Source organism: Anopheles darlingi, chromosome 3 (genome assembly GCF_943734745.1).
Source record: "Anopheles darlingi chromosome 3, idAnoDarlMG_H_01, whole genome shotgun sequence".
Classification (NCBI taxonomy): domain Eukaryota; kingdom Metazoa; phylum Arthropoda; class Insecta; order Diptera; family Culicidae; genus Anopheles; species Anopheles darlingi.
Window position 1 is genome coordinate 34,040,939 of NC_064875.1, and position 15,000 is coordinate 34,055,938.

The 15,000-nt window shown below is 45.1% G+C and overlaps 1 protein-coding gene across 1 annotated transcript in view; it reads left to right on the forward strand.

Moving 5' to 3' along the window:
• Positions 1–15,000, forward strand: part of LOC125955464 (protein gooseberry-neuro) — a 24,782-nt gene that overhangs the window by 5,472 nt on the left and 4,310 nt on the right. Inside the window, exons 3-4 of the mRNA XM_049686600.1 lie at positions 2,301–2,501; positions 5,876–6,005. Coding sequence (XP_049542557.1) covers positions 2,301–2,501; positions 5,876–6,005 — 331 coding nt within the window. The remainder of the gene's footprint in view (positions 1–2,300; positions 2,502–5,875; positions 6,006–15,000) is intronic.

Sequence of the window (15,000 nt, forward strand, 5' to 3'; positions counted from 1 at the left end):
CAACCCCTTACCACCCTTCCGGTGCGCCTTGCGTGCTCCAAGGTCTCCTTTCTCCACTGATGAGCGGCGTCCGGCGTACGTACCATCTGGGCATGAGCGTACGATCCCAATCATCTGGGGGGCCCTCCGCGATGGTGCGTCCTGTGGTGGACTCTACTCCTCAATGATCCATCCATATCCACGACCGGCTGCTGCTGCTGCTGCTGTTCGCCTTTAGTGTTTCACCGGCCCCGGACCAGACGGAAGAAGGTAGCGCGGTCGGCCGAAATTAGGAATCATTTTGGAGTGTTAATTTGGAGCCGGGTGTTTGAATCGCCACCACCAGCACCAGCGTGCCGGGCGCAATGGCGATGCCGCTAATGACTTTTCGGCCAGTGATGAATAGCCCACGGGGCCCCGGAGGTTTCAATGGTCGTAAAGCCCCCAAGCTGCCCCTCGGCTTTCTGCCTTGATTTCTTCACTCCAACTATCCGGACAACGACGGCGACAACGATGTCCACGACGGCGGAAGACTTGTTGCTGCTTGCTCTGTGTGCGGAAACAGCATGCGGAATGTCAGCCCTTGGTCCGGGATGTTCCAGTCCAAAGGCGGTCGTCAATACCGAGCAGCTTTTCGGAAGAATATACCCGGACACACAGAAGACTCAAAGGACAGGACGAAACGGGGAGGCAAAATAACGAAATTGACAGTGAAAAAAAACTCATCAACCGCCATCTCGGGGGCCCATAGCCGATGGACACGCCAGGAGGGGATCCTCCGGTGCACCGGTAGCTCCTTCGGTGATGTGATCGTTTCAAAATATTTCGATCATCAATTGGCGAAAGGTTCGATCAGCAGCAGCGGCGTTGTCTTGTATCATCGCCATGTTGCTGCTGCTGCTGCTGTTTGGTTGCCGGCGTAAACATCATTTATTTTTCCACAGAAAAGCTCACACAACAATGAAACTTCAATCTACTACCATGACTCATCATGATGCAATCGATCGAGCTGCGCGGTATCCGGGAGCTTGTAACTAGTGAATGAATGAATATCCCTTCGCTCCCGTGGTTCCCGCGGGAACGGGGTGGGCAGCAGGACAACTACTGCTCGATATCTCCCGGCTCCTTTACCAACTCTCCCCTGGTCCGTGTGCGCCGTGTGATAAGCCCCGGGCCGTGCCGTGGTCACGCGTGAAACCATTTCTCACCCGGCTCACCCGGCTCACCAAAAATTCCGGTAGCGCAACCGAGCTTTAGTCACGGATTGTTTGAGAATGTACACATCCACATTGTGGAGGCTAATGATGTTGATGTCGATATTCCGTCATGGTAGCGGCGGTGGCCCCATCGGATTGATCGGTCGGTAGCCCGGCCCGGCCTCCTGAAAGTGGTTCGGACTTTAGAGGATCGGACTAAAGAATTGGAGTGATTCCGGTGGGATTGGTAAGCAGATTATAACTCTCGTCTCGTCGTTTCGGCATGCTGGGAAGAGGAAAATCGAAATGGACCGTGTTTGCCGAGTATCACTATCGCCGACATCACACCTATCGTTTGTAGTGACGACGATACTTGCGAGCCTGTTGTGTTAAGCTGTCGTGCCCCTACCCCGTTCGGACCAGTTTTTTTTTTTGCTTTTTGGGGCTGCCTCATTCAGAGGCAGCTGCCGGCAGGGTAATGAATGAACTGATGAGATGAGATATCACTCTGCGATCTTGCGTCGGTTGCCATCATCCATGAATGGTGGCCCTGGCTGGCTGGCTGGCTGGCAATCGAATACCGATCGCTGGCCGATCGGTTACCATAATCTCCATCCACTACCAAGGGCTCCTTTGGGGGCTCTGCTGAATTTTTATCGCGACTCATCGGAAGATTAACCCATGGCAACACGGTTGCCATGGACGCGAGACATTACACCGATGATGATCCGATTAAGGAAATTTGTTTTCTATCAACCCAAGCGACGATACGGCGGGGAACCCGTCAACAGGACAACAGCACGCAGACAGCGGCCCCGGCAGCGAATTGTGCTCTGCGTGCGGAAGCCCTTCGGATATCACGCCTGGAAAGCATTTTTCTTCCAAAAGCTGTCATGTCAATCTCCTCTAGCGGCTAGCAAACGGCCACTGAGATGACAGACGGCGTCCGTTTGCCAAAGGAATGTTCAAATTGAGAATGAAGGGGACAAAGAACAGCCAGCCGCAGCCACAAATTTCTGTAGCAAACTCACACACACACACACATACAGATTCACACACACAAACATACAGACAGAGATCGTGGAATAGAACTTTCTCCCTTTCTTGCTTCTTCTACCATTCTAGAGCGCTGGCCCGGACGAGCATTGCGACAATAACAGACATCAACCTGGTCAACTGGGGCCTGATGTCGGCTACCGGCAGGTAAATGTTCCTCTACATTGTACTACTACCACCAGCAAATCGAAGAGCTACGAGGAAAAAGCAAATCAAATCGGATCGGACTCGGAGATCCCTGAGTGGCGACCGATCGAATGTACCCCAAAAGTACTGATCATACATTTTGCATCTCACATCTCGCTGGAGATGCATGGAGCGCATTCGATCTCGGCTGTCACCACCACTACTGGCTTCGGCTTGACGTCGTAATTTGCCCGACAGGCCATTGGGATTACCCGATACCATCCCGATGGGGGTTGTCGATGAAGTTGAAGTTTGCACCGGGAACGTGAATTATTATATATTTACTCCAACACATGACAGCTCTACTTGCATGTTACTGGCTGCTGCCATCGAGAGCCATGGTCGAGCGATTTATTAAAACAACGCATGTCATAGCTGTCGCAGGGTGTCACTTAAGCGGGAACATCAAACAAGTCAAACTGACGGGTCTATACTGTTCCCCGCGCGAGTGTGTGTGTGTGTAAAAGACGCACGGTAGAAGGGAGAGGTGACGGACGGTGAAGGTGTCGGAATCGGGGTCTCGTGAGGTGGCTCAGATGATAATCGTTGAAATAACCGCGCATCATATTGTCAATCAGAATGAATGAGGGCGGAATCTGTTACCAGGATTACCGCCTTCTTGGACGCTATTCTTCCAAACAAACATCTTCAGCCGGGGCTACGGTTTGGTTGATTCAGTTCAGTATTTGTTTCATTCGACAGGATGAAATCTTTTAACAAAATTTTATGATGGTAATGCTATTGCAACTTGCATTACTTTATCTATAAATTTAATACAGTTTAATTGTAACTGTTATTTAACTGTAACTTTTACTTTAAATGAAAACAGCAACAGTTTTACTGTTAAATGAAGTAATTATAAGAGTGGATGCCTGAAGTTAGTTATGATAAAAAACTAATCATATATTTACTATTTAATTTATTTATTGCTTTTCAAAGCATGACAGTTTAGCCTATTTTGTTGAAATCCGGCCCTATCTGCCTGTTCTATACAGCAATCAAAGCGATCGAAGAAGTTTCCTTTGGCACCACAAAACCTGCTAAGCTGCCTCGTGCTCGCCCACGCCAGGTAGTCGTAGCAGATGACACGCACACACGTCGATATTAAGCAATTATCCGTTCGACAACGAAACGAAACGTAAACGCCATACCGTATTATTAGGTCTTTAGCGAAGCGCCTTCATCATTGTTCAGATAATTGTTCAAACACTTTTCAACTTTAATTTGTTTTGTCAAGGGCATCGACATAGGTGTTACACTTTTGATTGAATTGTGTTCGAAAACTGTCAAAACGGCATGTATTAAATTATATGTTCTGCTTTCTGTTTCTGGTTGTTTTTCGAAATTTCACGAAACTCTGCTAAAATAATTTCAAGATTCTTTATAAAAAGAAGCAAATATATGTACGTCAAGGGCCGTTTTCACAAAAGTTTTAAAAGAAAACGTTTTATTCACAGCTAAACAAGCCAAATGTGCATTCGATGGTGTTCGATTAACTCTATTACAGTATCCTGCATCAATCTCCTCTTTAGAACATCTGCTGGATTGATATGCCCAACAGATATGTTCCAGGACTGTTCTCCTGAGGAGAACGACGGCTTATCCTTGGCCATTGTTCTCACACACCGGCTACATCTTTCCAACCTGCACCAACCTGTTGATTTCATCAATCATCGGGTCAAACCATCTAACAACATTTCTTGCAGCCAAAAAAAACACAGAAAAACAAAAGATACCGCCGATGAAATCGTCCGAGCGCCTTTCTTCTCCATTCGTTTGATTCTTTATTTTCTCTGCTTCGCATTGGCACCCAGCATCCCAGCAGGGCCGTCTAATGTTTGCCACCATTTTCATTTTCATCTCGGAAAACCGTTCCCTGATTGCTTTTCTCGCCCGGCCCTTCAATGCAGTAGTGCCGCGCATCCCCGGGTGGAGGTGTTATCATGATCATCATTTAATTAACGAACGGCCCCGCAAGGCGGAAGGATGAAAGCACACGACAACGCAGTCGGGCACGAGTCTTCGCGGTCATCCTTTTTTGAAGAAGCCACGAGACCACAGCGGGAGACCACGAAAGTGTCGGTCAATTTCTTTCAAAATTTGATTTAAATTTTTCGGCCCACCACATCCCGTGCGGCCGTGGCCATTGGGGTCTAGAAGGGATCGGGAGGGTTGCGGAGCTGCCAACTTCTTCTGACGCGATCACGAACAGACGTGATGACGGTCATCAACGTGACTGTGAGAAATTTAATTGAAAAATGAAGAGAACTTAAGGCAGACAAGGGCAAAACTTACGCGCAGATCGCCCGTGACAGGTGCTTCAGGACAGAATTGATTCAGTTAGCCCTTTCTTGATCTTGGGGCGACTTCTTCAGGACATTTGCATCGAGCTCTTGGGTTTTTGGAGAAAAAGGCATCATAAAATACGTTAAGCACTTACTCGAACTCAATGTGGCCACGTGCAGCGTGGAAAAAAAGCCGGCAAGAGATCAATTTGTTTAGTTCTGAATTCAGAAGATTTGAAGACTTCAGGCTGCGTTCCTGCTCCTCGGTAGAACGCTGCGCTGCTCACAACGAACCACAGGTTTTTGGGCGAGCGAGGAATCCATGCTGGCTCTCATAACTTCAAACATCCCCCCGAAAAAAAAAATGGAGAACGAACACATTGGTAGACATTGGTACCGTTCGCAAACGCGTCGATGGTTAGTCAATGGAAATGAGATATGAATAGGCAGAGCAAACAAAACCCATAAAACCGGTCATCATCATTGGCACAAAAGGCACCACCAAAACAGAGTCAACAAACCACCGGCGCGTTCTCCTCCGGCCGCGGATGGAGCGCATCCTAGCAACCTGGATGCTCGCGCAGCTCGCCCTCTGCGATGGAGTAATAGAAGTGGGAAAATTTAATTAGAAGCTGTGAAAAGGTTTAGCACCTACGAATTTACGAGCTTGTGTTGTTAGTTGGTCAGCCCTTCCGTCGTCCGGCACGATTCTTTGGGAAGGAGGTGAAAAAAAAACGGTTCCATAAAAAACCGGTGAACGAGAAGATGGATGGCGTTAAAGCGTTACAAAAAGATAGAAGACGAGCGATTGAGAGAATCGCTGTGAGAAATATGTGACAGGAACAGGAACAACAGCAGCGGACAGACAGATGTAACTTCCGACTAGAAAATGGAAAAGAATGAAGTCGGGGAATGTGTGTGTGTGAGAGAGAGAGAGAGAGAAAAGAGAAAGAGAGAGAAAGAGAAAGAGAGAATGTAAGAGCCAAACCCGTTTAATGAGAATCAAATAGAACGTGGCAAATGGATTGGCAAACGATGGGTTTGTCGAGAGTAGTGCATGCTTTCCATTCTATTTGTTTCATTGTTTTTTCTTCTTCCTCCTCAACACACAAAAATACATACGCTATATCTAGCTATTGATATCCGTTTGATTGTCTTGTTTGGTTCCGATGCTTTCAGGAGGGCGTCACGGATCCACCTAGCGTGTCATCGATCAGCCGGCTGCTGCGCGGTGGTGGCATCGAAGGAGGACGCAAAGACGACGACGGCAGAAAAGACTACAGCATACACGGAATTTTGGGTGGTAAGTAGCATAAGTAACTGTACGCGCACGGTATACTGTAACTGTGATTATAGGAACTCAGCAAATTTTCGTTGCGATATTTGAAATGTTAATATTGGAAAGAATCGTCCATTTAGCAGGTGAAATATGAAACCGCATTTTTTGTGAAAAAAACACGTATATTCTGCGAAAATGTAGAAACTGTTATTCTTCAAAGGAATGGCAATTGTTGCTTATACATTTTTCACATATCTTTAAGACAATTTACGGATGCTTCGTCAAAAAAAAGTGCAATGTACGGTCCAAATCAATTAATTATTGTTTGTAACGCTCGCTAATATCCGTGTCACCCAATACGACCTGCAATTCGGTGTCTTCAAACTTTTTTCCTGGTTGGATCCTCGTTTCTCACATCAAAATTGCCATTTTTTTATTTTCAAAACCACTCTTTGCATTATGTTTCATCGAGAGCATGCTCACCGTAAGCTTTACCAAGCATTCGATGCGATTCTGTGGCCGATTTTTTTTAAATAGAAGTAGATAATCAACAAAGTCCGCATTTTTCAATTTTTAGGAACGAATATTGCCATTTTTTGCACTATGAAAATATTATTTGTAGTGTGAAATTAGAGCTATTTGCACCGATAGTGTTTAACAGATTCCGAACGAACAAAAAGAAACAGTTCGAATGGTTCTACAGTTCCATTTGGGGGTAGATATAGCTATAAGAACGCGAAATGCGCTTTCATATGCAATCTGCTGTGTTCAAACACTTTTCATAGCGCAACGAAAGAAGCTCATTGCGTCCTACAAAAAAGGCAGCTCGTTTTTCGTTATCGAAACGAAGCTTTTCGGTGTATGGAGGGACAGTCTAGACTGCCTCATTCCTTATGATGCTCTGGGGGTGTAAAGATCTCGGTTAACATCACGGCTCTTCCGACGAAGACGAAAGTCCGACTAAGCCGATCGATTTGGCTCAGATAATCAGTGTCGTAATAAAGGCCAGCTAACGTGGTACCGGCATTTTTGGTATTTGCCTTCCTCTTTTACATGCCGTAGGATGTTGCGGCTGTCACAGTCCCCTAACGAACCGGCGCACATTACTCGGTTCAAAAAGTGACATCGTCAGTGTCAGCAATAGGTTCGCTCCGCTAAATGACTTCATTTAAACATGAGGTACCACCGCGCGGGCTGCACCAGACAACGGATAATAATCCGCTGAACCACAAAACTAGTTCGGCTGGTTGGCGTCGCGCTGACGATGAAAATGACGCTGTCTTGTGGGGTGGTGGTGATGATGATGATGGTGAGGCACGAGACACGATGAAACGATGAAAGCCGCATCATATCCGAGATGACATTTCGCGAACTGTTCTCCCACACCACCTTCTGCCACGCAGCTCGTTTCGTTTCTCGTGGCCTCGCTGGCAAGCCTCAGCAGCTCCAGCGACAGTGCATATAGGCATTAAAGGCATCATCATATGCCCAATCACTCGCTTCGGTTCCAAGTGGCACGGATTTTACTTGGTTTTTGTTTTTTTTTTGACTGTCCTACCTACACAACTCGCCGAGTACGCGAACGTGTAGCTTGGTTTGGCAACCACGTTTGTCGTTTTCAATGTCAGCAGCCATAGGAGACGCATGAGGACACAAGTCATTCATCGCCTTGCTGTAAACATGTGAACATGTTCAGTTAGAACGTAACTTAAAGGTGAAGTGAGTTTTCGCTCATCGTAATGTAGAGTGTATTTCATACGCATCCGATAGGCCTTATCAACAAACCTGCTGAAAGCATTAACATTGAGCTTTTAATTTAGATTATTTTTTTGTCAATGTGTTGTCCGTAGTAGATGTATCGAAGATTTTTTGATAGTGTTTTGTTTCTACTAGTTTGTTGATTTAGATTTAGCTGGAGCCCAAAAACCGCAAAATGCTTGAAATTTCCAAACTTTACCCAAAATATCATATTCAAACGTTATTGGAAGGGTGTTTCGTTGAATCGGACAAACTAAAACAACCGAATAAACGCAACATATGCCAGGTTTAACACAAATTAACCACGATTTTAACACAAAAACACCATAACGGACGACACTAGAGTTCGACTAATAGTTTTGTGAGAAGGTTTGAGATCTTATCAAGCCAGAAAATATCCGAATAGATCACTAGAAAACAGCATAATAGCCCAAATCCGTGCAAGACAAACTGTACTGTGTCGAAATAGATTTTTCTTATACTGTGTTACTAAATAATTTGCTTTATTATCAGTAACTCACTGAACTCTGATTCAGTCATTTGTAAAAAAAATAGTCTTTTTATCACAAACTGTAATACGTAATGTCTATTAGAAGCACAAATGTACGCTAAACTTTTAAGCAAATCACAAATAATGCATGACGACAGCCATATTTGACAAATGTAAAGATTTTACGGAAATTCGGAAAAGTTTACCCTAATCCAAAATTCAATTGAATTTATCTACACTGGTCTGCTGGTAGATTTCCAAACTCCATCCAACATTCTGTTTGGTTTTCAAATTCATTGATGAAAATACGCTATTACCACAAAAAAAATCATCAAAGCATTACCGCATCCTTCTGAATACCGGAAAAACAATTGGAAACCGGCAGTGCTGAGTAATTGTTGTGACTACTTTTGCAAACTAAACCATTGTCTACTTGGGTCAATAGCGACAGCAGCATGTACGGGCGGCAGAAGATCCATCCTTGTGAAGGGTTTCCGCACAATAGAGGAACTGTCTATGCGCCCAGTCCACCTATGGTAGTGTGGATCGGAGTCACCTTTGCTGCAGTAACACCGAGCAGTTGATGCATGAAATTTATGCAGCATGTGCCCTGTAGTGACCATAGCGTGCTTTGTTCCGCAACTCTGCATCCCTGCAGTGCACTTCCGATCCCGGCGTACCGTAGTCGGCGGTGCAAAGCGGTGCATTTGCTGCTCGACCGTCGGATCGTCGTCTGGTCGATATTCATTTTGCATAAGGACAAATCGAACCGGGGTTTGTTTGCAGGATGGAAAAGCTTCAACTGCTGGCCGGCAAAACAAAAAGCGCCGCCGCCGCCCTTTCTTCGTACCGGATGTGTTTTAAGCTACACGCTCCAGGTCAACGGGATGTCCGGAAGTGGTGTGGTCAAAGGTGCTGCGGAAGCTGCGGCCATAAACACCGTTACAAAGTCTATAGTAGAGACACCTGCGAGTCCGATCCGGAACAATCGTCCTTGTTGCACCATAACCAACGGTGAGGATGCTCTCTCGCTGGTTGAAACGAAACAAGGTTAAAGACACATGAGTCAAGGTCACTTGAATGATTCCAGAGAGTTATTTGCAATAGAATAACGGACCATCTGTTTCTTCCTGCTGAGTGGGTTAGTGTGCTACTACTCAATGGATACACAGTTTGCCAACAATAGGATGTTTGCAAACATGTTGCAAGTGCGTTTGCTTCCTCTTTCTTCTGGCAGCTACCATTCTTCTTTAATAGGATATTTTGTTTCTTTTCTAACCGTGGTCCATTCACATATTGAGAAGACAGTATTATAACATACGAGTACACAACACTGCCAACAACACAGAGTATCAACAGTCTCTTTATATCTTTGATTTATAAAACAGAATATAAAAGCTATCACTGATCATGTCATCAGCCACATAGGTGCATGTTAATAGATAATTCACGTAAAGTGTGTGTGTGCTAAACACACTTCTATCATGACCAAAAACAACTAATGTTATAGAATATACGGTTAGTTTCAAACTGAAGTGGATAAAAGAAAGGAAGATCTCCATTCAGTCGTCGATCATTTTTTGACAGTTCTCAAAGAAAAGTATCTGTTGTGTTACTCTGGTACGAAATAGAACTATGGCATTTAAATATACAGGATTGGGTTCTACCAGGTATATCCAAAGGATAGTATAGCCTCGTGATAATTGTAGCAGCCAAAATGTCCTTTAATTTGTTACAATCTTCAACTAAGATTGTTGTTAAACTTAGTTGAAAAATCTAATCTTCATCATGCTCGATTTATGCACTTGCGCCGAGACATGCAGTATCGTGGTGCAGTTCGTTCTCATTCGCATCATTACTATCGGCATCAATCAATATGATTCTCAGTTTGATCTTCACCGACGTTCGGTAGCAATCGTTGCTGACAAACACTGCCCATTGTCCGTCCAGTGTCCTCTTCGTTGACACTATTGTAGACCAAAATGTAGAGCAGACCCTTCCTTTCATACGATCGTCTCGATGTTCGAGAGACGTCAAACAACAAGAAAATGGTGGCCACAATGGTGGTTTGTGTGGATCCCATTGGGATGCAGTGCCTAGTCTTCCGTGCCGTTCGATTCTGCCTCGAAATTCCTCGTTTCTTCTTCATCTTCTAAAAACTTTCAATATCCGAGAGGTAGTATGGGAGAGCCTACGACGGGATGGTTTCCGCTTTCAAGGGATGATTTGTGGGATTCCATTCTACCTTTTCTCCCGAATTCAGCGGTGGCGGTGAGCGGCCCCTTCTCTTCTACTCTGCTCAGACTCTCTGACCGCCACCGACGTAGAACCATTCTGACATTCTCACTCCGCTCCTCGAAAAGCCACCCGGGAAGGGTGACAACAATTAAAAGGTTGTCGTACAACATCATTTCCCAATTTCCCTCGACCCGGCGGCAATGTGTGAAGTCTTTGATGTAATGCCGCCGCCCTATCGCCACCAAGGAAGCCACCGCGCCACGGCAGCCACGGGCGACCTGACACGCAGGATCCTCAATCCCGACCGACAAATGCTCGCGACGCAACCAAGCGCTAGACCGACGTACCGACGAGCGTAATGCGTTACAACCGAACCGAAGGATCACAGTAACCTGAGACGGCATGGCGACAAGCGAGCGAGTTTGGCTTGTGGTTCACCAAGTTATGCAACCATATCTAGCGGAAAGAAAGGATACATTGGACACAGCCGTCGATCGCCCTGACACGTGGTGCAGACAGACACAGAACACACATGAAGACTGCGTTCACTAACTAAACAGAACGAGAAAGGATGGGCTTTTGGTCCACGAAGAGGAAATATTATCTTAGGTGTATTGTCTAGTTGTTGTTATCTTGTTCAATAACAAAAATAATCAAACAACGCCATAGATCCGCATACTCACTATGCACTAACGACCGGAGAGTACGTCAAGTGCATCGAGCACACACATAAAACAGGTAGCCGAAAGTATCTTCAAACAATTGCATTTGTTCGCATCCTTACTGTGCCCAGATTCCCTCTGGATTTCTTCCCAGGACCCCGAAAGCCAAAATGGCCCCCGAGGGTTGTTATCCTACTCCTGCGGATGATCCGTCGACTTTCTTTGTTCGATTTTTTTCCTCTTCTCTCCTTCTATTTACCGCAAATTTGGATCACTCCTTGCACAACAAAAACAGCAACACTGGCAGCCGGTGGAAGAACAATTCAAGGAGCTGCTCTCTTGCACCAGCATGTCCCAGGAGTGTTTCAGCACACACACCCCCTACCCCCCACCACCCTTATTCGGGCCCAAGGATGCGTGAAAGTCAAACATCATAAAGGCGATCCATTTTCTGGCCATCATGGTGGCACCGGCGACCGACCGGTACCCGTGCGGTTTTTCGTTTCATGTTCCAGATTTCGGTCCATGGCCCTGTGCTGGTTGCTACCATTGACCGTCAGGGCCACATGACTTAGGGCGACCGTGTTTCACCGTTCGGCCATACCGTTTCCCACTCTCATCGGGCGAACAAATTACTTGTCATTTAGAGGAGAATAGACCTGAATGTCTGGTCTGGGAGAAAAAGGCGTTCGGTAGGTCGGCGGAATGGCCCCTACATGTTGCCTTTTTGTGATGTGTCGATGCCGCTGTCGCTGTCCCCGTCCGCCCAGCCGTCCAGGCGAACAGGTCGTTCTAGCCCCGAAACCAACGCCGAAACCAAACTCCAGCACCATTTTTCGGGAGCCAGGATTGAGGCTCCGAGGCTCCGAGCGTTTCACGCTGGATGTGTGTGAATTAATCACGAACTTCGTGGGCTTCGAGTTGTGAAGTGGCCGCCGTGTGATCGCCGGTTATCGAGCAATGCGATGAGTAAGCGCTCGGTCATTAATCTTGAAGAGGATTTCAATAGCGACGCGACGCGACGCAACGCGGGCACCTGCAATACCCGACCACAAAACCTAGCGGTACTCGACCAAGGACCACGCGAGCGCCCATCTTACAAAGCTACTTACAATAGAACGCACCACGATGAGTTCTCGTTTCCCGAGCGGCCGTTCCTGGCTAGAAGACGGTGAATATTTGTATTTAACTATATATGAACCCCGTAAAAGGTTGCGTGGCATGTGAGAAGTGTTGAACGGGATAGTTGCTGAAGGTGAGAAAACAAAAAGCCACACCATTCCTTAATTCATTAATTCGTAGCTCATCGAATATCCTCCTGTTAAACAAGCCGGCACGATCTAAGCACGAATGCCGCCACCGCCTGGTATATCCTCCTCGATCCTGGTCGATGATTTTTTCTGCTACATATCCTTACAGGCATTACAAACGTCTCGAACTCATCTCGTTAGTTGCGAGCTGCTGTGAAGAAGCTTTTCCCGTTACTAATGCAATCGAATCGCTTTCCACGACCCTCTCTTCGCCTTCCGCGATGATGATGATGATGTGTAGTCCTTTTGTAATGTCGTTCCTTCCTCTTGGACCCTATCGTGGTATTTTTTCAATTTCCTGTGCTGCTAGCCTCAGCTAGCCGGTCTCGTTTTGGTGGCCCTAGGTGTAAATCCATTTACCACATGACGTTCCATTTCCGCGCCGATGGTGCTGCTCTGTTTTGTCTGATCATGGAACGCCCGCGCTCATTTGGACTGTTTTTCAAGGAGCTGGAAGCTCGATGGTGGTGCCAAAAAGCATCACATCATTGCTTGTTCTATGAAGAGGATAATGCACTGTGGATCAAACTATGGAATACGGTTCACTTTTAATTGCAATGTATTAAAAAACTTATACACTTAGACAACTTTCTTTCCAAACCGTTGTTTTAATTCAACTACTGGTTTTGGACGATATTAAGCAGTAAAAATCACGAATAAAACCATTCGAGTTTTAATTTAATCAAATGGTTTTCCGGCAATGTACTCCAGCAAGCAGTGTAAGAATGTTAAAAATAAGTATTTTAAACAAGTAAGGGAAGATATTAACACTTGTTGGGAATGTGTTGGTGCATCAGTCAAAGAAAACCAAAATCAAATAAAATTATAAATATCATTTTAAAGGATCTACAAAAGTTCGCAATTTCGCAGTGAATGCCGTGAACATCAATTTCGTGGATGAAGGGCAACTGAAATGTTGTGAAACAGGTGCAAATATCCACTAAATCGGTGCAGATATTCATATTCCTTTCTGCATCTCCCAGTTTGCAAGGAGACCATCTCTACGTTTTTGTGTACTATCCCTTACATAATCCGATCAAACATGTATTAGTCTCTACAATCTAGCTCTAATACACCAACAGAACGACTTGAACTTAGTAAGACTCGCCATCACACATCAGTCGGTACGGTGACTTCGTGCTTGGTCTAGCTCTTCTACAAATGAAAGCTTGAATATTATGTTAGAATCATAACAATTGTATTCTCTCGTTTTTTTCAACAGCAGGTGATCTTGTTTTGATAAAAAGTTGCTGAATTTTATTCGTCCTGATGATTTCACAGGCAACTGGCGTGATTTACGAAAATAACAGTATGATTCCTTCTATCTAGTTTTTTTTTTAACGAAATACTCAAATGATTAGGTTGGTATGTTGTAAAGGGTGCAGCTCAATTTGGCGTCTACGCCTTGTAATACGATTTTAATGCATAGATACAAGCTCCACGGTCCTTTTAGGTATGTTTTCAAGCTGAACAGCTTCTAAAAAAATTTTTTTTAGCAAGAAAACGCCAGAATTCTCACCAAGTATTTTAACAATCCATGGTTTAATACTCATAAAATCGTTTTTTCAGGAATGGTCACCTTGTAGTTTCATGTAAAACTAACAAGTTTTTTGTAGTCATCCAGGGTTCAGGAAAACAATCTAATTATGTTACATTAAAATATCTTCACCAACCTAAATAAATTCGCCAGATATTGCATTATTTTGCAAATGCAGCTATAGAAAGTTGACAGCGCAAAAATCGTATTTGACCGAGAAAAAGGCGAAAATAATAAAATGTCTTTTCAACTAAATGGTTTTATTCATAATTTGAGATACTTAAAAATCTACCCAAAACCAGAAGTTGATTTCATAAAACGGTTTGGAAGAAACGCCAAAAATGTGGGTACGGCTGTAGAAAGTTGTCTCAGTGTATTACATAGTATTATCAATGTCAGCCCTGATTATGAATCTGGTAAACCAATTTAAATATAATTTGAAAAATGATCCACTATTACTGCATCGAAACTCTTAATGTGCCTCAAATGCACATGACGCGATATGATTTCATTGCGATCAACTGTCAGTCGATTAATCCTCTTCCGTTTCGTGCCTTCCGGAAGCAAGAAAAGTCCGTCAAAAGTCAACGGCGCACCTGAAGTGCCTCCGGATCCAGCAAGTCTGCTGTTGTCTCCTTGTTGCTTACTGCCGCCTTTCCATTCCGGCTCTATTCCGAACGATTCTATTGATCGGCACCGACTGATATTACACCTATTTGTGGTCCCGATCCTCCGCCCTACTCAACCTCCGTACAAATGAGGCTGAGAATCCTTTCATAAAAGAATCCCGGGTCTAATAAATGAGTGTGAGTTTACAGCAGCTAATACCGCAAAATTGTACCCAAGTGTCAACCCGACACAATGGATCACATGATACCGAAGCCAATAAAGCTTGGGCGGTACACTTCAAAAGACCCCGGGAATCTTCCCCCGGGTTCTTCGCACGCCCGGTCCCCGGTACGATCCGCGTACGCATGGTCTGTCGGCATGGACGTCGGTGGTCAAGACCACTGAACAGAAACGA